The sequence below is a fragment of the Camelina sativa genome, chromosome 20, assembly GCF_000633955.1.
Source record: "Camelina sativa cultivar DH55 chromosome 20, Cs, whole genome shotgun sequence".
Lineage (NCBI taxonomy): Eukaryota > Viridiplantae > Streptophyta > Magnoliopsida > Brassicales > Brassicaceae > Camelina > Camelina sativa.
The window spans coordinates 27,575,128-27,595,510 of record NC_025704.1 but is presented as its reverse complement, the minus strand read 5'-3'; the positions used below and the strand labels follow the sequence as shown (position 1 = coordinate 27,595,510).

Genomic DNA, 20,383 nt, shown 5'->3' with positions numbered 1-20,383 from the left:
CACTTTTATACATTTTTCTCATTACATTTTTTAAACATAGGATTAGTTTAAATTAAACCGATTAGTCAAAAAAATATTGTTTTATCTATTTAATTGTATAGTGACGTAGATAATAATGTGAAATGTAAAATATGTGAATTTGATTTTTAGAAACACAAAAAGATATCAAAACTTTCTACATCAACTTAAATTTTTTTTCAAATTCAAATATTTCATGGGTAAAACTTATTTTACAAAAAGTAAATGCAAATTTGAATAAACGAAAAATAAACTTTACTTACATATTTGTTTTACACAAAGAATCTTAAATCTCAAATAATAATTTTACTATAATATTTTATTTAAATCAATTTATCCTGCACATAGTACAAGTTGGTACCTAGTATATATAGTATATTTTAAGTAACATGGAGATATAAACTTATTTATTTAGAAAAGACCTAAGCATAAAGTCAGGTAAAAGAAGTTAAAACAGATCAATCATCCGAAGTTAGAAACAAGAGAAATTGCACTTTATAATCCAAAAAAAATTATAATTCATTCAGTAATTATACTAACCATATAAAGGTGATATAGTGTGTATTTTCTATAATAATTACAAGATTAACCTCCTCATATCACCCTCTACCACCACCACTCCCTACCACCACCTCCTGCCCCACTGCCGGCCACCATCTCCAGCAATCACTGGCGGCCATCACCTCTGGCGACCACCGACAGCTACCACCTCTGGCCATCATTAGCCGGAAAAACCCTCCGGCCACCACCCAGAAACCACCACCGGCAACCGCCGCCGGCAAACACCTCTGGCCACTACCGCTGGAATCCACCTCCGGCCACCGCCACCGGAAACCACCTCCGGTCACCACCGCCAGTCACCAACTCCGACCACCACCTCCGGCGGCCACCCTCCACCACCACCTGCTTCAAACCATCAACACCCTTCCCCATTGGTAATTTTTCCTACCCCTTATGTCATATACTTAATTTTTTGAATTAATGTGCTATATTCTTAAATATATTTTCAATTTTGGTTAGTACACTAATTCACCCTAGAAACAAAGTCTTAAAAAAAAAACCTTTACTAAAACAAAGTACAAAAAATGAAAAAAAAAAAAAAAAAAAACCAAAGTCTTCCACACTAAACTATCAATTGTCAATCATTAATCTTCTTTTTTTTTTCTTCCTTCTTTTCCATCCGATAGTATCAACAAATAGTTTGAAACAAATAACACATATATCCTCCATATCATTTCCGTATAATTCCATACCAACCATGAAAGTTGGATAAAAATCCTTTTTATCTAATTAGATCCGAATGCTTTTTTCTTATTGGTTAAACTTGTGTTTTTTTGTACTTTTCAAAAATGTTTATATATATGATTATTAATAAATACAAAACTCATAACAAAAATAATCATATTCCTTAAAAACAAAAACTAGAGACGGAGAATTCTCTTCTTTTCAATCATTGAAGTTCTTCAATCTTAGAAAGGTATTTTACAACAAGTAACACCAAAAACCACAAATTTATTCTTCAACATGCACTTAGTATATAGTGAAGCCAAGAAAACCCTCTAAAAAGTCGAATATGATTCAAAAATTTCATCTACACTTTTCACAATAGCGTTGACCACCTTATTAGTAGAAAGTACTACTTGATGGCATTTCCAAAATTAAACTAAACCTGTTCAGAATACTATGTATTCATTCTCTTGAAAAGACGCCAATCTGATTATTGGTTTGGTTCCATTTCAAACCAAACGGTTGAATGGTTTGTGCATAGATTTCAGTTTTATTTGGTTCAAATCGGTTAAAATATTTGCCTGTAATATCAGATTCAGGGTAACGTTTTATTTGGTTCAAAGCGGTGGCAACGAATGTGAGTTATCCCCTAGTGGCGGAAGCTTTGGCCTTGTTTCGTGCTCTTCGACATGCTCGAGAGCTTGGTTTCCAGAAAATTTCTTTTGCTTCAGATTCACAGCAGTTGATCAAAGCACTAAATTCGGAGTCCCAGTCGAAAGAATTCCATGGGATTCAACACGACATCCTTGCTCTATCTCTCGATTTCATAGTTTGTGAATTCATCTTTGTAAAACGAGAAAAGAACTTTCGAGCCAATAAGGCAGCTAAAGAGGCACTGATGTCTCTTCTTCTTGTAACACTTGATTAATTTTAATATATGCTTTGACCAAAAAAAAAAAGGTAATAATTTTTTTGAACTTACAAAATAGAGAAAAATATGGGTGACTTAGAATTGGAGATTAGAATAATAATTAGGCCTGGACGTTCGGATATCCATTCGGGTTTGGATCGAATATTTTGAAGTTTTGGATTTGGATGTATATATAGAACCTAGTCGGATATTTATAGATTTTCAGGTTCAGGTCGGGTTTAAATGGGATATTTCGGGTATGGATCAAATTAGGATTTAGATTTAGAAATATAGTTATCCGTTGGATATTTTAAAATTTAAGATATGGGCTCAGGTTGGGTTTTCAGATTGGATTTGGATCGGATCTTCGGATTCAGGTATTTTGCCCAGGCCTTGTTCATCGGATCCGGAAATTTACCACTGGAAACAAGTGATTCACTGCTAGCACCGGCGATCACAAGAGGCTTTACTTGGCGGCCACTTTTCCGAGGTCGAACTCGTATATCAAGGGTAATGTTGTGATCTCAGTTCCAAAAACTGATGTCTAGTAAAAGACAATTAAAAGCGTTTTCAACAGGCAAAATTTGTTAAAATAGTAAACACTTTTGATGAATCTCTTTGTAAAAAGTAAAATGAATGAGATCAGTAACTGATGTGGTTAGGTTAACTGCGCAATTCACTTTTTTTTTTTGTTTCCTATTTCTCTAAATAAATTTTCTTTTATCTTACTAATTATTTGTTGTCCACTCCCTAACAAATCTGAGTCTTCTTTCGTTGTAAATAAAGATCTGGATCTATTACCAAAACGAGGTCGCTTTATTCAGATCTGAAAAAACAAGAAGATGAAACATAGTTCAACTGTTAAAGTCTCTGTTTCAAATATGTCTTCTTCAACAACAACAGATTCTGCAGAGTTGCAAAATCTGATCCAACGGTTTCAAAATAACAACAAACCTCATCTTCTCCCTCATATGGCTGCAAAATCTTCAGCTGTCTTAGTTTGTCTATACCAAGAACAAAGAGAAGACAAAGACGAGCTACGCGTAATCTTAACCAAACGCTCCTCTACTCTCTCTTCTCATCCAGGTAAAATCAAAATATCTGTCAATTCAGAGTAAAGTTTTTATCTTTATACCAGAAACAGAGGAACTTGAGTAAAAATAAAAAACAGGGGAAGTAGCATTGCCTGGAGGAAAAAGAGACGAAGAAGATTCAAATGATATAGCTACTGCGTTGAGAGAAGCTCGTGAAGAAATCGATCTAGATCCTTCTCTTGTTACAATCATTTCTGTTCTTGAACCATTTGTTAACAAGGTAAAAATTGCATCAAAACATCTAAAGTTGCAAGTAACTAAATTGGTTATCTAATAGTTCTATCGGATATTGCAGAAGGGAATGTCTGTTGTACCAGTTATCGGATTTCTACTCGATAAGAAAGCGTTTAGACCATTACCAAATCCAGCTGAAGTAGACGAAATCTTTGATGTTCCTTTAGAGATGTTCCTTCAGGTTCTTAAAACTGAAAATTTCCCCTGTTTCTGGTTAAACTCCATCGCAAAACGTTACTCTTTAATGACTCTTCTGTGGGATTTACACAGGACAAGAACAGACGAGCAGAGGAACGAGAGTATGAAGGACATAAATATCTTCTTCAGTACTTTGATTACTATTCCGAAGATAAAGAGATAAGCTTTATCATATGGGCACTCACTGCTGGTATTCTCATCAGAGTTGCCTCCATTGTTTATCAGAGATTACCAGAGTTTCAAGAACGGAAGCCAAGATTCTGGAATCAGCCCAATTGATTCTTGAAAAAAAAAACAAAACTTTTCATGTGTAATAAGGGATACAAATCGAATCTTCTTAGTGAGTCGAAGCATATGTTAAATGTGTTCTCAAGAATTTGTCTTTACTCTAGCTGAAGACCTCATAGAACTTCTCGGTAACGAGAATGCCAGAATCCATAGACTCCAATGGATCTTTTCTGAGTCTGTGTCTTAAGCAGTTTGGTATAACGATACCAACATCTTCAGCAGTAACTTGATCTCTTCCTTTGAGTGCCGCAAGTGCTCTAGCTGCTCTGTTTGTCACTATGTCTCCTCTCAATCCGTCAACGTCTAGCTCAGAGCAGACCTTTGAGATCTTCACTTTCAAATCTTGATCGATCTGAACTGCAGAAAGATTGCTTCTTGCTGTTGTAATCTGCTCCTGAAGCTCCAGCTGTTCTGCTAAATAAGATTCTCGAAACTCCTTCGGGTTACTATCAAAACGAGCTCTCTCTTCAACAATCTTAACTCTCAGCTCCGCATCTCTAACCGTCCCTACTTGCGCATGCATACCAAAACGGTCAAGAAGCTGTGGTCTAAGCTCTCCTTCTTCAGGATTCCCTGAACCAATTAGGATAAACCGAGCAGGGTGAGAAATCGAAATCCCTTCTCTTTCAACAGTGTTCCAACCAGAAGCAGCAGAATCAAGAAGAACATCAACTAAATGATCATCCAAGAGATTAACTTCGTCTACATATAGTATCCCTCTATTGGCTTTAGCTAGTAGCCCCGGCTCAAACGCCTTGATACCTTCGGTTAAAGCTTTCTCGATATCAATTGTTCCACAAACTCTATCTTCTGTAGCACCTAAAGGAAGATCAACCATGTTGATTTTGGTTTCGATAAGAGGCAACTGTTCTCCCTTTTGTACTCTCTCTCTCACTTCTTTTCCCATAAACTCAGGATCTCTAGGGTCTGAGTTATAAGGATCACCAGCAACCACAGTGATCTCGGGAAGCAAATCAACTAACGATCTAACGGTCGTTGATTTACCGGTTCCTCTATCTCCCATTATCATCACACCACCTATCTTCGGGTCAATCACGTTTAACAAAAGGCATAGCTTCATCTCATCTTGTCCTACAATAGCAGCAAATGGATAAACCGGCCTTGCACTTTCCTTTGAATCAAACTTCTTTTCCTAAAACCAAAATCATTCAAAGATTCAATCTTTAGGTCGTAAACATCATTTCAAGATTCAAGCTTTTTACTGTTTCTTGATCAATTACATGAGCATAATGTTAAAAATAAGACTCATACTTGTTCAATAGAGTTGATCTCTGTGGTGACATTCATAACAGAAACATGGTAACGAGATCTGTTCTTCTTAGGCTTTAATTGGATTCTTCCACAAAACTTCCCTGCAAAAACAAACAGTTCTTAACAATTTTCTAACCTACAATTGTGTTTCACTTGTGAGAAAAAATTGAACTTTCTGTGTAACGAGTAGATAAAAATGTGTACTTTAGGGTTAAAAAAAGGTTCGAACCTGGTCCAAAGAAGACAGGGGAGATTGAAGATGATGAGGAAGGAGAAGAAAGACGACGAGGGCAAGTTAAGATTGAAGAAGGAGATGATGCTCTGAGAAGAGACGCCATTGCTAGTGAGCCCTCTCTGATTTCGTCTCTTTTATCTTTGAGAATTCGTTTTTGTTTGTGTTGGATAAGGAGATAGAGAGAGGGAGATTCGTAGATTGAGGCTATGAATGGCGACAGGTATAAGTGCGGTTTTTAAGTTTTTTTTTGAAATCCGTGTTTTGTTACCATTCAAGTCAATTTTGTAAATTTTGCGTTTTTCAAAAAAGAAAAAAAAAACATGGTTGCGTTTTTTGAAACAACCTGTTAACCAATAGACCGCACTCACTTATCTAACTACCAATACCGCTTTCCTTGCACAACCAAAACCGCAGTTACCATTCAGACCCTGAGAATCTCTCCTTTACTCTCTCTTTTGCTGTCAGCCGGTACAAAGATTTAAGACCCTCTACATTATGCAATGTTTGTAAAATATGATAGTCACTAAGGGTCCGAATGGTGACCGCGGTTTTGGTTATACAGGGAAAGCGGTTTTAGAGTGCGGTACGGTTCAACTGTGGTACGTGCGGTTTGCGGAACAAGTGCGGTTTCTATAAAATAAGCGGTACAGAATGATATTTGATTGGTGAAAAAACTATTTGCGGTTCAGTAGTAATTGTGTGAATGGTAAAAAAAGGAAAAGCGGTGCGGATTACATATATTATAAATAAATTTATTAATAATTAGTATGTTTGTATATTATTGTATGTTATGAATTAATAATAAAAATAACTGTACAAAACAATGTTTGATTGGTGAAAAGAATTGTGGTTTATAAACAAAGTTATATATATATATATATATATTGTTAATATAATATTTTTATGAGTAGATAAGTAAAAATATAAATAATTAATATAACTGTAAACTTCTATATCTTTTGTGTTAATAAAAAGTTATTTAGAACCATAAATACCCAGAATTATTTAAATTAAAATTTAGTTTCTTATGTAAATATTTTTTATGCCCTACTAAAAATATTATTCATAAGTTATTAACATTTTGGTTCTTTATTTTTTATATATAATTTAAATATATCATTTATGAACTTTAAATATGAAATTTTATTATAATTAAAATTTAATCATGTATATGTTTATTCAATGTTAAAAAAAATAAACAAATTCAATCATAACAAATATTACACAATAAAAAGAACTAGTATGGATTATATTTTTTCAAATCCAATTGTTAATATATTAATTTTTTTAAATAAATTCATTTATTGTTAAGAAAACTTGATTTATGGTTATACATTCATAATACTAAAATTACTTATATATATTATATTTTGAAATTTATTTAAAGATAAAATGAAAAAATAATTTTTTTTCTTGAATATGCATTCTAAATTTATAGGCAATGGAGTAACCCATATGGGTTACTCAAAAATAAATTAATCATATAAGTAATATTAAACTAATTAAAGCAACCTAATAAGAACTTAAACTAAAATCATCTTCCAGTAGAGAAACTTTCATAGGTTTCTCAATCATAAAACTGAAACTGTTTTGCAAGTTGAAAAAAATTATGTGTTCATTCTCTCAGTACTTGCAGTAATCATAAAAAAAAAAAAAAACACAGACATTCAAATCCTAAACAATGCCAAATGAAACAAGTATTATCTTAAGCATGTCTGAAAATTGAAAACAAAGCAAATAAAGATTAAACTCTCATCTCTCTGAGTCATGTCTTAAACTAGACTCATACAAAAAAGATTCATAAATATGCGTCAAGGTTGGTTGCTTCAATGGTGGTTTGTCACTACACATCAGCCCAAGCATAATGGCTTGCTTAACTTGATCAAATGGTCTTTTTCTCAGGAGAAGAGAGCCCTTACTTGTTGATGAATTGTTCCCATCTCCAATCTTGAAATGAGAAATTAAAGGCTCTTGATCATCATCATCAGATAACAAAGCACTTTTGTGCTGAGATCAAATGTAATCTCAGGCCATTGATCTGATAGATAAAAAAATACCTTCATGACATAGCCGATGAAGAACTTAACCAAGTCTCAACAGTTTCTCCTTGAGTCCACTCTGTAACCAAAGCTCTCAGGTTTCTGCTATTACACCAACCCAAAACTCTTACCAAGTTCTTGTGAACTTGTAACTTCGCCGGCAAGTTCTTGGAAAGTAATCAGGTCTCTTGATACATAACAAACCAAAGCAAAAATAGAGCAATATCACCATTACCGGAAACACGATCAACAAGACGCTCCAAAGAAGAACCAAGGATTCTCAACATTGCCACTTCTAAAGAGTCCTGCATCCATAAACAAATCCTAAAAACACGTTCATTGAATCATAGAAGCAACCATTTCTAGTCTAGAGCATAAAACCAACAAGACAACTTGCCTTGATATACTACATCAGACCAAAACAAAACAATAATCAATCAAAACATGGATTAAACTAGAAAACAAAAGCAGAGGAGCAAACAAAACAAAACAAAAAAAGACACAACCTTTATCTTAAGAACAATGGCTCTCTCTCGACCCAAAAATAGCAGAAGGGTAAAAAAAGATTAGGTCTAATTTCCTCCATTTGACTACGCCACACCTAACAAAGAGCAAAATCGAAATTGAAAATCTAATCAACACATACATGCATGAGATAGACGAAGGAAGAAATGAATGATTCAAACCGATTTAGGTGTTTGTATTCATAGGAAGAAGAGAAAAATCAAGAGACTTGCCTCTCCGATTCGCTCGCCGGTGCACCTCGCCATCCACTCGCCGTCCCCTGGAGATCGATTGCCGTCAAATCCGAATCGTCGGATCAAAAAATATAACGATTGCAACCAGGTTCGAACATAAATCGTTCTCGGATTCAGAGTCGGGAATTGACGGTCTACCGATGCTTCCGTGTAATGTGGATAAATTTTTTTTTATTATTATTATAATAAAACTATAAAAAAATTTATACATTGGCGTTTTTTAGAAAAACCGCTGGGTAAATGGTGTGTCTCTCTGGGAAAGCGGTCCAAAGCTTAAATCAAAGGCTAAAATCGCATGTGCGTTTTTTTTTTTTTTTTTTTAAAAAANCCGATTCAGAGTCGGGAATTGACGGACGGTCTACCGATGCTTCCGTGTAATGTGGATAAAATTTTTTTTATTTATTATTATAATAAAACTATAAAAATTTATACATTGGCGTTTTTTAGAAAAACCGCTGGTTAAATGGTGTGTCTCTCTGGGAAAGCGGTCCAAGGCTTAAATCAAAGGCTAAAACCGCATGTGCGTTTTTGTTTTTTTTTTTTTTGGAAAAACGCAAATAATAAAAAAACTTATGATTGGTGTAAGGAAAGCGGTTTTCATATAAAACGCTTTGAAATCCGCTTTGAGTGGTTCCCAATCACAACCTAAAATTGATTGGTTGATAATGGGCTCATATATAAGGCCCAATTTTTATCTGATAGGTTTGGAAGATATATCATATATAGATTTTTATGGGCCTTTTTATTTTCTAAAGAGATCAGTCACTTTGGTTAAGTTCGGTTCGAACCATACTGAATTATTTTCAGGTTTTGAACCATACTGAATTATATTCAATTAACCAATTTATCAGTATAACTCAGTATGCAATACGCTTGAACATTGGTACAAAATTGTTAAATAATGTTTACTACAACATTTCTTACTATGTATCGTTTTCTTATCCAATTCTTTCAACCCTATCCAGTTGATTACATATGTGGGATTTCAAAAATGCACCTCTAGCAAAGGATTTTAATGATATCGCCAACATAAGAAAAAGTCTTTGAGAGATTTGGGATTTAATGGCCCAATTAGTATCACAGTCTTCAAAAACAAGGTATCACTCTGTTAGATACCAAAACAGGTATGATCCCTTAACCTTTTAAGTTTTCCACTAAGAATTCTATGTTAGATATTACCTCTGTTTTAGAAATCGCTAGGCGCTAGTCGGGCGGTGGGTGTGGGCCTAGCATCTAGCGAAAAAATCTATACTATTAAAAGGGAATCATTTTTAATAAAAAGACATAGAGTTAAAGATTATTACAATGAAATGCCACTAAAAATTGAATAGGGATAAGTATAAATCGTGTAGTCAAACAGATTAATATTGATAAGACTCAAACAGATTAAAATCGGATGCAATTAATACTTATAATATACATTTCACATCAAAATCGGTACTATTAATACCTACCATAACTATAACCAATCTAAATAAATCAACTCTTCAAAATTAGCTTAGATTATGTAAGTGAAAATCTAGGAAATTAATACCACAATATCGAACAGTTAACATAATCTTAGGATGTTAACTTATTTTTGATTATCCCCAATAAATATAACTGATCATATCGAATCACTTAAAGAATATACCATAGTATGTCTCAAATTAAATGATTACGTTTATGAGAATCAGATCTTATAATATCCTTCTTTGAAGTAAATATGCGGATAACAAGTAATCAGCTTAAAAATCTGCACCTAAATTACGGATTTAAAAATATACGCATATACAAAATCTTAGCTACTTACCTATAATGTTGCTAGACGATATAATCGAATCATAAATATTAGGGTATATTCTTGAAACCATGACCTACTACTATAAAAACAGAAAACGTGATGGAAGTATATCTCATATCGAAAATTACAAACAACCTACAACAATCGTTAAAAAAAAAAAATGGTTGCAAAGAATGATTTCAGAAGCCATGTATTATCCACAAGCTATAATTCATCCACATGCATTGTAATTAGTATTTAATATTGTAATGGCAAAAAAAAAATATTTATTTTCGTTTTCTGTAGTTTTATTAAAACTTAAATATATTTTTGTTTGGTATTTTTTCACAACTTATTGATTAGTTTCAAATTTTCGTCCCTACGAAAAGGAAAAAGTAGGAGATGCAACAATTAAGTTCTTATTAGCAAGTGAAGAGGTAGTCACTAAACCAATAATAAATTAAGTTCATGTATTATAGTCTCTAAATTACATGTTATATTATTTGTTATAGTCACTAAACCAATAATAAATGAAGAGTTATTATTTGTTTTTTCCTACTTTAAAAAACAAGTTTATAAGACTAAGACCACGAAAAAACCTGATATAAAAAGTACATGTGTTGCGGTATTTTCAAGAAAAAAAAATCCGAATACATAAGCTGCACCTCACCTTTTGCAAAACTTATATTATGGTATAATAGAATTTAACGTTACTCTTAACACAAAACCCTCAAGTAAATAATATATAGTCTAAGCATGCAATGTCATACAGGGAGTAGTATAATCAAGGGAATTTAATTGTGAAGAATATACTTTGATTTTAGTGTCTTATAGAGAGATGAAAAGAACATGTAATTCTATAGTAGATTTATGCATTTATCTATACATAGTATAATAGGGTAAGTTAGAGATTATTACAATTGAAATGCCACTCAAATTCGAATAAGTATACATATATTTCTTCAATTTACTCTCCATTTCTAAGTGTTTGATATCAATTAACGAGGAACTGTGGGGCCAAGTGAGATGTTAATAGATATTTTTGGTCCAAACAATTTTAATTAATTTTTACCACATAAAAATCAGAACCAAACAAATATGGTTACTCAATATTTTAGTGTAGATGCCATTAAATCTAAACAAATCAACCCACGTTATTGGAAATAAAGATTAAACGCGTATCAAAACAAATACAAAATAATAAGTTTCCTAATAATGCAGCATAAAGAAATCTTATCAGATTGAATAATTAAGGTAATTAACATTTTAGGAAGTTGTTTAAAGTTGCTTACATAACAATCAAAAATTAAATTCGAAATTATGTATATGTAAACTTACTAGATTTTAACCCGCGGTACACCGCGTGCATATAATTTTTATTATTATTTATATTTTATATTATATTTTTTATTGTTAAATATTTGATGTTTTGCAAATAGAAGAATAATTAAATTTTTCGACTGTTTGTGTAGCTAAATGTTTATATTCATTTTTTAACCCGTAATAAACTTAATGACTATTTTTTTATTATATTTAGTTTGTTTTGTTTAGAGTTTGAGACTTTATTTTGATTTTTAATTATTATAACAAAAAAATAAGGGATCTAAATACATAATAATTTATTTATATGTTATGATTAATTCATATTTTTTCTAATGATTTAATTATTTTACACAATCTTAGTTAAATCAACATAATTTTATATGTCAAATATTCTAATATTAATAGTGTTGACAAATAATAAAATGAGGATTTAACCCGTGTTAGCACAAATTTAATGATGGTTTATTAATTCCAACATGTCGTCTTCATAACCCATCTATTATATAGTATTTTTGAAATTTTTTAATTTTACATATTCATAATATTATATTAAGTTTATATATATATTAATTATAATATTTAAATAAATATGAATCGAAGTTCTCCTTACGTTAAGAATCAAAACTCACAGGTTTCTGAAAACAAAATAGGAATCAAATTGTTGTTTTCTTGGTTTGCAAAAGATTCATAGATAGAATATTTTCAATACACAATAGAAGTTGTAGTTACATATATTACTTTTTGTGTTTCCATATTGATTTTGCTGTAATTTTTTAGTTGGAATGGAATATAAAATATTTAGGAAAGAAAATCTGAAGTAATGTTATTTTTGAAAACTTTTGAAGGGTTAATGTTGTAAATAAAAATTTAAATAAGCAAAACTAAAAGGACATAACACAAAATGTACTTCAAAAATGTTAATATAGATACCTTATTTCGTATACATTATATATTTTGTCATTATTGAATCGACAAGGTCTGTTACATAGCCAATCCCTACTATGCATGGTTTCGATGAAATTAGTTGTAGAGCTGGTGTTGTAACCACCTCACTAAAGACACTTCCCATAATATATTTCTTATATGTAAATACTATGCATACATATGTTTGGATTATCAAGTTTAACATAAATTTTGCTGATAACTAGCCTTGAATCTCTTTACATATTATTTATCTGTTAGACTAAAATATACAAATAGCTAAATAAAAAACTCTACATAAAAGGTATGTGACCCATTTACTGTCCCAAAATATCATACTATTTTTTTCTTACTATTTTTTTAACAAATCCGATCATTCTTTTGTCTAAACCGAATTAAAAACGATCAAATACGAATTTGGTAGAGTTTGTAAATTGAATGTTGATAACATATTTCTAAAAATATACATTTACAAACATAACTTCATATATATGCCCCTTAGTTTTTGAAATCAACCCCGCACGTACGTGCGGGTCCAAATCTAGTTGGAGATTAAACGGAGATTAATTGGGGACTAGTTTTAGAGTTATTTTATTAAATTAATAATAAAATAAAAATATATAGTATTAAATATATGTATAATTTTGTTTATGTTAAAATAAAAATATCAAACAAAATATAAAAATCATCTCTAAAATTACAGAAACTCATAAAACCGCAACTTTAAAAAAAAATTTATGATTTTCATTAAAAGTTTGTACATTAGTTATTGTAAAACATCATGAACTCTTAATTTAAATATCTAAATAACAAAAAAAATGCATATATGGTTTATATTTGGCTCTAAAAATAATCATTATATACAAGATTAAGCATAAAGTAATCAGATTAGACGAGTTATAATCAAATTAGATAGTCATAATTAGATAATCGATGTTAGGCAGGAATTAGTCATTAATCAAGGCAAAGATGGTGGGCCTGGCGATTTTGTGGGAGTAATCGGTGCAGGTGGAGATTTTTAGAACAGGGGATATTACCGATCATTATAAATTCTTTTGATGTCTTGGAAATAAGACATAACTGACAAATATTGCATGACTAAAATGACAACATGGGCACGACAACAATCATAGCCGTCACATAGAATAATAGGGCCACAAGAGCAAATCAAGTACTACTCTCCAAGCGTTTTAATCACGAACCAATATTTTCGAACATCATCTCGAGTGTATTTTTTTGGAATAAGTTAGCTTTTTCAACGGTGGAATACAAAAGCTTAAACTTTGGAGTCGTCCAATTAAGTTAAAACTAGGTTCGGACCCGCACGTATGTGCGGGGTTGATTTCAAAAACTAAGTTTACGATCAAGTTTGCAATATGTTATGTATATGTTAGATTATGTTGTAAGCGTATTTTATATAAATATTATTAACATTCATGTCCAAACTTGTTGATTTGTTTTTACTTCGGTATAGAGAAAAAAATGATCTGATTGTTTTTATTATTATTAGTGGCACATTAAAAATAGTAAGAGAAATGTGATATGTTTAAAGTTTAGACACGTCTCTTCCCTTTCTATGGACTATCAAACCGTTTCATCCCAAACCGGAACTAACCGAAAACCCGTCCCAGACCAAAACTAACAGAAAACCCATCCCAGACCGGAACTAACAAAAAAAACTCGTTTTGTATGGTCCCGTGAACTATCAAACCGTTAAAATTTACCAGTAATATTAATTAAAATTTGTCAAATCAAATGACCTAAATTTTGTAGCTGGACAAATCTATCTCGTTAGGTCTGCCTTGTAATGATTTTGCTATTTTTTAACTATAGTATACCTGTCATGCGAAACCCATAAGAGAAGTGTGTCACATTCATCTGGTTTGATTTTGTAAAACCTATGGATAACAAAGTTCAATAAAAAAAAATATAATATACAAATTACATTAAGATTGTATAATATAGAATAGGCATGGGCATAAAACCGTATCTGAATATCCAACCTGAAACCCGATCCAAAAACTGGGTTTGGTTTGGGTACGGGTTTACCTACAAAACTCTATTGGTTTCTATTTTCTAATACCCGTGGGTTCGGGTTAGGGTCAGGATTGGATATTAGCCGGTATCCATTCGGGTATCCATCATAACCCGAATATATAAATATATTAAAAGATATTTATAATATTTAGCATTAATATAATTCAATTATCCAAAATTTTAGTTATAATTTTGAATATTTCAATTAGTTTTAAACCTAAACATCAAAAATAATCAAAATATCTAAAATTATTTTTTAAATAAATCAAAATTTAGCTAAATTTATTTAAATTTAATTAATTAAAACTTTTTTTTTCGGTACCTAAATCCGGTAATACTTGAACCAAACCGAACCCATATATCAAAAAATAACCAATGGGTTCTATTTACCTAAATCCGTTTATCCAAACCTCATGGGATAATATCCGAACCCAAAGGGGTTGCACGAATGCCCATAGAAATTAAACTATTTCATACTATATATTATTGGTTGAAGTTTATTAAAAGGGAAGAACAAAACAAAAAAAACAAAAACAAAAACAAAAGAAAAAAATGAAACGACAAAAACATCGTTCTTGCCGTCTCCGCCTTCAGTTTCGCCTGAGAAAACAATTTCTTATTTTACCTGTCAGCCAATGGATCTCTTCCTTGATACCTTTTTCTTTTCCTTCATCCTTCTCATTTCTACCTTCGATTCCTATTTCTTATGAATCTCTAAATCTTCTGAGCTTAATCCTATGACCATCATAGGTAAATCTAATCACCTCTCTTTCATATTAGTATTATTTCCCGACAAAATCAAATCAGATTCAAGTCGATTTGCTATGTTTTAGATTTGAGTCTTGAGTTACTCATATTGGGTTTTTTTTTGCTTCTTTTTTTTTTCTTTATAATGGCTTATCAAGTAGAGTAATCATGTTTCAGATTTTAGTTCTTATCATAGTCATATATATATATATATATATATATTTATTTATTTATTGACTCCTTTTTAATCCCTCATCTTAACTCAACGATTTGCTTATCATCATCTCATACTTTGCTTTTGGTATCAGACAAAGTGAAAACAAATCAGACTGAGACAATAACAGAATAATAATAGTACATGTATTTTTTTTTTACTATTGAGATTCTGAGGATACAAATAGGATCTTTGATTTGATGCAAAGGCCTCCTCAGATAACCGAAATAAAGATATGCTCCGGCTATAGCTAAGTTATATCTGAGTGTATGAATTCTTGTGGTCTAAGAGATTTATATTTTCTTGATTGCACAGATTTGCTGGACTTGCTTTCATATTTTCATCTACTATCCTCCATTCCTCCTACAGATCCTGGTACATTTTTATATACTTTCAAACCTTATATACATTAAGTCGATGGTAAGGTGCAGTTCACCATATTTTGTATTATTACATGATGAAAAAAAAATTCAATATAAAGGAGCTAACTATGGTGAATAAAACTAATAAAGATTCTAAAGGTTACTTGATAAAAACAATTTTCTGTTCGTCATAGAAATTCATTGCATTTCTCTATTTTCTTCATAGAAATGTTTATAGCTGGATAAACAGATTTATACATAATCTAAAAATCTAAACTGCTAGAAAACGACAACAAATCACTTATTCTCAACCTTCAGCTTTAGTGTCTCAATCTTTTTGTCAGTCAAATCCACATCATTCGTATGCTCACCATTTTCTTCTTCATATTTCTCCTAATGTATTGGTTGTGTAGACAACTTCTTGGGTGTTAATGATTGTTCAGATGCATAGACTCGCTTAGATGATGGGGTAGATGCATAGACTCGCTTAGATGATGGGGTAGATGCATAGACTCACTTATTGCTTCCAAGTATGAACTATCTTGACTCTTATCCTCCATGTTGTTTTGAAGGCCTTGAGATCAGAAACATGTGTGAAACCATCGGTGGCAGCCATGACTTATACGAAGGTGATTTTCTATTTTCTATTCAGTTTGTTTGTATGTTTGATGAGTTTAATATTGACGTTTCTATACTATGGTTTATATAGTAGTTGATGTTGGCTTTGGGTGAAAGGTAGAATATTCGCTGCATTGAATAGAAGATTTTCTGTTTTTGATTTGATTTTGTATTTTGATATGATATAGGATAGTAAGAATAGGGATTGGATCAAACTGTTTCCGTTTTCTGTTTTGATTATTGATTTACTTATTTATTGAGGTACGAACAAATGGTAATTAAGAGGTAAGGGTTGGTGTGATTGCCTGAAATGAGAATATATGTTATTATACTGAAATATATGCAGTTAATGATTTGATTTCATTTCGCCTCTTGTTATGATATGCTAGAGGATCATGAGGGATTCTGTTAGTTGACATTTCTATATTTCCTCCGCAATTATGATGATTATGATGTATTTTTTTTCTTTTATCCTACAGGTAAACGAAGAAGAATAGAGTGTTTGGATACACTTATAATATATCAAGGATCCGAATGAGATTCTCCCAAACAGTTATGATCCGCGTCCCATATACAATTAAATTTACCTTGTTGCCCTTAAATTTTTTTTTTTCCTCTTCTTCCTTTGTTTGCTCGTAGGGTCAAATTATGGAATTTTTTGACAAAGTTTTTTTTTTTCCAGTTTTGTACTCCCCAATTAATAGTATAGATATGAAATTTGAATTTATATGAATTTTATTTATTTTTAAATAAATTAAGAAGAAAACAAGTATTGATCTTACCTTATATTCCTAACTAAAAAAAAAAGAAAATTTCTATGCATAATATATTTTAATTATCATCTATATCTAATTATAAAATAAAATAAAGTAAATAATATAAAATTTTAAATGAAATCCTGACACATACGGCGGTCTATTACATTTATCGTAATCTCACACCAATTTTTTAAAAGATATAAATGAAAATTAAATACTTATTTTCTACATGTTTTGTAATCTCAAATTGATAATTTGATACATGTTGTGATTATGTTACCAACTAATTTTGACACATATCAACATCTTCTATATAATAAAACGGAAATACACAACTTTTTTTTAGACTATATAATTTTTATAAGTTAGTTACAAAATATGTTATAGACTAAATATAGGTTGATTACATAAAAAGGTTATATATTAATTGATCAATCTATAGGCTATATGAATACACTTAAGAATATCCCAAATAATTTTCTTAAAGAGAATATTCCAATGATTTATACAATTTCTAATATAAAATCTTTAGTATTCTATGTATTGTTACAAAATATATATTGTTATACATAAAAATATACTGATAGGCATAAAAAGGAATAAATCTTGCAATTTATCACACTTAATCATGATTTCCGAGATATTATTGTGTAGTTGAAAATAAAATCTTACCTAAGTACGGATTATATTAAAAAAATTTTCATCAAATATGTTTAAAAATTAAAATAAACACAAACAACAAACATAACCATTTCAAATACATATACAAAATGGATGTTTTTTTTCAAGTCATCATATTTAGCATATGATTTTATTGCATAATGTTTTATTCAAAAAACTTTTAAAAACAATCATATAAATTATTTTTATTCTAAAATTATATTATAAATAAAAGGAATTTCAACATGTGCTCTAGCACGGATCATAATCTAGTTTCAAATTAGAACCTTAACACATGTCACTATCAATATATATTGTGTTTTTCTAATAATCTCTATTGGTATCAAAAAAATTTGTTCGGTTAGTTTTTTTTTTTTTTTTTTGCTTAAGACATCAAAGCTAAAGCAAATATACACTTGTTGATAATTATTGGTAAACTAGTATATGTCCCGTGCATACGCACAAAATTATAATTTGATTACAAATAATATAAACTAATTATTACTTTGTAATATAGTAAATATATCCTTAAGTACTTTACAATAAACAAAATTTGGTTGACTCATTAGAAATGTTAATAAAAATAGATATTTTAATTTTAACAGCTTATTTTTGGTGTAAGTATATGAACAACAAAAATATAAATGTTACTTACACTATGATGTTTTGTGATCAAATAATATATATTATTCATCTTCACATTTCTCTCTATTTTCTCTGGTACTTCCTCTCTTTCCTTCGGTGCTACTGCTAACTATAACTCACACAAACTCCCGAATCATCTAAAGCAGAAAAACATAAATAATTAGAATTATGTTTTCCAACTTATCATCCACAAGCAATATATATGATGCCATTTTTTACTATTCATTGTTATCTCACCAATAACGCCAAAACAAAGAAGAACTTCAAATGTATTTGTAGCATATATGCACCACGTGAAATCAAGCTTCATGTAGCAAACAACCACAATCGTACCTACAATTATATTGACAAAACGACCTTCAAAATTACAAATCAAAAGTAATTCCAGATTCTATAGTGNAAGTTTTTTTTTTTCCAGTTTTGTACTCCCCAATTAATAGTATAGATATGAAATTTGAATTTATATGAATTTTATTTATTTTTAAATAAATTAAGAAGAAAACAAGTATTGATCTTACCTTATATTCCTAACTAAAAAAAAAAGAAAATTTCTATGCATAATATATTTTAATTATCATCTATATCTAATTATAAAATAAAATAAAGTAAATAATATAAAATTTTAAATGAAATCCTGACACATACGGCGGTCTATTACATTTATCGTAATCTCACACCAATTTTTTAAAAGATATAAATGAAAATTAAATACTTATTTTCTACATGTTTTGTAATCTCAAATTGATAATTTGATACATGTTGTGATTATGTTACCAACTAATTTTGACACATATCAACATCTTCTATATAATAAAACGGAAATACACAACTTTTTTTTAGACTATATAATTTTTATAAGTTAGTTACAAAATATGTTATAGACTAAATATAGGTTGATTACATAAAAAGGTTATATATTAATTGATCAATCTATAGGCTATATGAATACACTTAAGAATATCCCAAATAATTTTCTTAAAGAGAATATTCCAATGATTTATACAATTTCTAATATAAAATCTTTAGTATTCTATGTATTGTTACAAAATATATATTGTTATACATAAAAATATACTGATAGGCATAAAAAGGAATAAATCTTGCAATTTATCACACTTAATCATGATTTCCGAGATATTATTGTGTAGTTGAAAATAAAATCTTACCTAAGTACGGATTATATTAAAAAAATTTTCATCAAATATGTTTAAAAATTAAAATAAACACAAACAACAAACATAACCATTTCAAATACATATACAAAATGGATGTTTTTTTTCAAGTCATCATATTTAGCATATGATTTTATTGCATAATGTTTTATTCAAAAAACTTTTAAAAACAATCATATAAATTATTTTTATTCTAAAATTATATTATAAATAAAAGGAATTTCAACATGTGCTCTAGCACGGATCATAATCTAGTTTCAAATTAGAACCTTAACACATGTCACTATCAATATATATTGTGTTTTTCTAATAATCTCTATTGGTATCAAAAAAATTTGTTCGGTTAGTTTTTTTTTTTTTTTTTTGCTTAAGACATCAAAGCTAAAGCAAATATACACTTGTTGATAATTATTGGTAAACTAGTATATGTCCCGTGCATACGCACAAAATTATAATTTGATTACAAATAATATAAACTAATTATTACTTTGTAATATAGTAAATATATCCTTAAGTACTTTACAATAAACAAAATTTGGTTGACTCATTAGAAATGTTAATAAAAATAGATATTTTAATTTTAACAGCTTATTTTTGGTGTAAGTATATGAACAACAAAAATATAAATGTTACTTACACTATGATGTTTTGTGATCAAATAATATATATTATTCATCTTCACATTTCTCTCTATTTTCTCTGGTACTTCCTCTCTTTCCTTCGGTGCTACTGCTAACTATAACTCACACAAACTCCCGAATCATCTAAAGCAGAAAAACATAAATAATTAGAATTATGTTTTCCAACTTATCATCCACAAGCAATATATATGATGCCATTTTTTACTATTCATTGTTATCTCACCAATAACGCCAAAACAAAGAAGAACTT

The 20,383-nt window shown here is 30.1% G+C and overlaps 2 protein-coding genes and 2 long non-coding RNA genes across 4 annotated transcripts; 2 read left to right on the top strand and 2 right to left on the bottom strand.

The window, feature by feature from the left end:
- On the top strand, positions 2,975 to 3,960 carry LOC104771839 (nudix hydrolase 11-like). Its single transcript, XM_010496444.2, has 4 exons — positions 2,975 to 3,241; positions 3,327 to 3,469; positions 3,545 to 3,664; positions 3,754 to 3,960. The coding sequence occupies exons 1-4, from the start codon at positions 2,998 to 3,000 to the stop codon at positions 3,958 to 3,960; spliced, it is 714 nt and encodes a 237-aa protein (XP_010494746.1). The 5' UTR covers positions 2,975 to 2,997.
- Positions 3,791 to 5,700, bottom strand: LOC104771840 (magnesium-chelatase subunit ChlI-2, chloroplastic). The gene is made up of 3 exons (XM_010496446.2): positions 5,471 to 5,700; positions 5,242 to 5,342; positions 3,791 to 5,122 (listed from the first exon to the last, which is right to left on the bottom strand). Exons 1-3 carry the CDS (start codon positions 5,577 to 5,579, stop codon positions 4,070 to 4,072), a joined length of 1,263 nt encoding a protein of 420 aa, XP_010494748.1. The 5' UTR covers positions 5,580 to 5,700; the 3' UTR covers positions 3,791 to 4,069.
- LOC104771838 lies at positions 7,053 to 8,116 on the bottom strand. The gene is made up of 2 exons (XR_002036874.1): positions 7,534 to 8,116; positions 7,053 to 7,423 (listed from the first exon to the last, which is right to left on the bottom strand). It is a non-coding gene; the product is annotated as an uncharacterized LOC104771838 (long non-coding RNA).
- LOC104771837 lies at positions 14,836 to 16,990 on the top strand. The gene is made up of 4 exons (XR_764930.1): positions 14,836 to 15,066; positions 15,593 to 15,652; positions 16,212 to 16,268; positions 16,737 to 16,990. It is a non-coding gene; the product is annotated as an uncharacterized LOC104771837 (long non-coding RNA).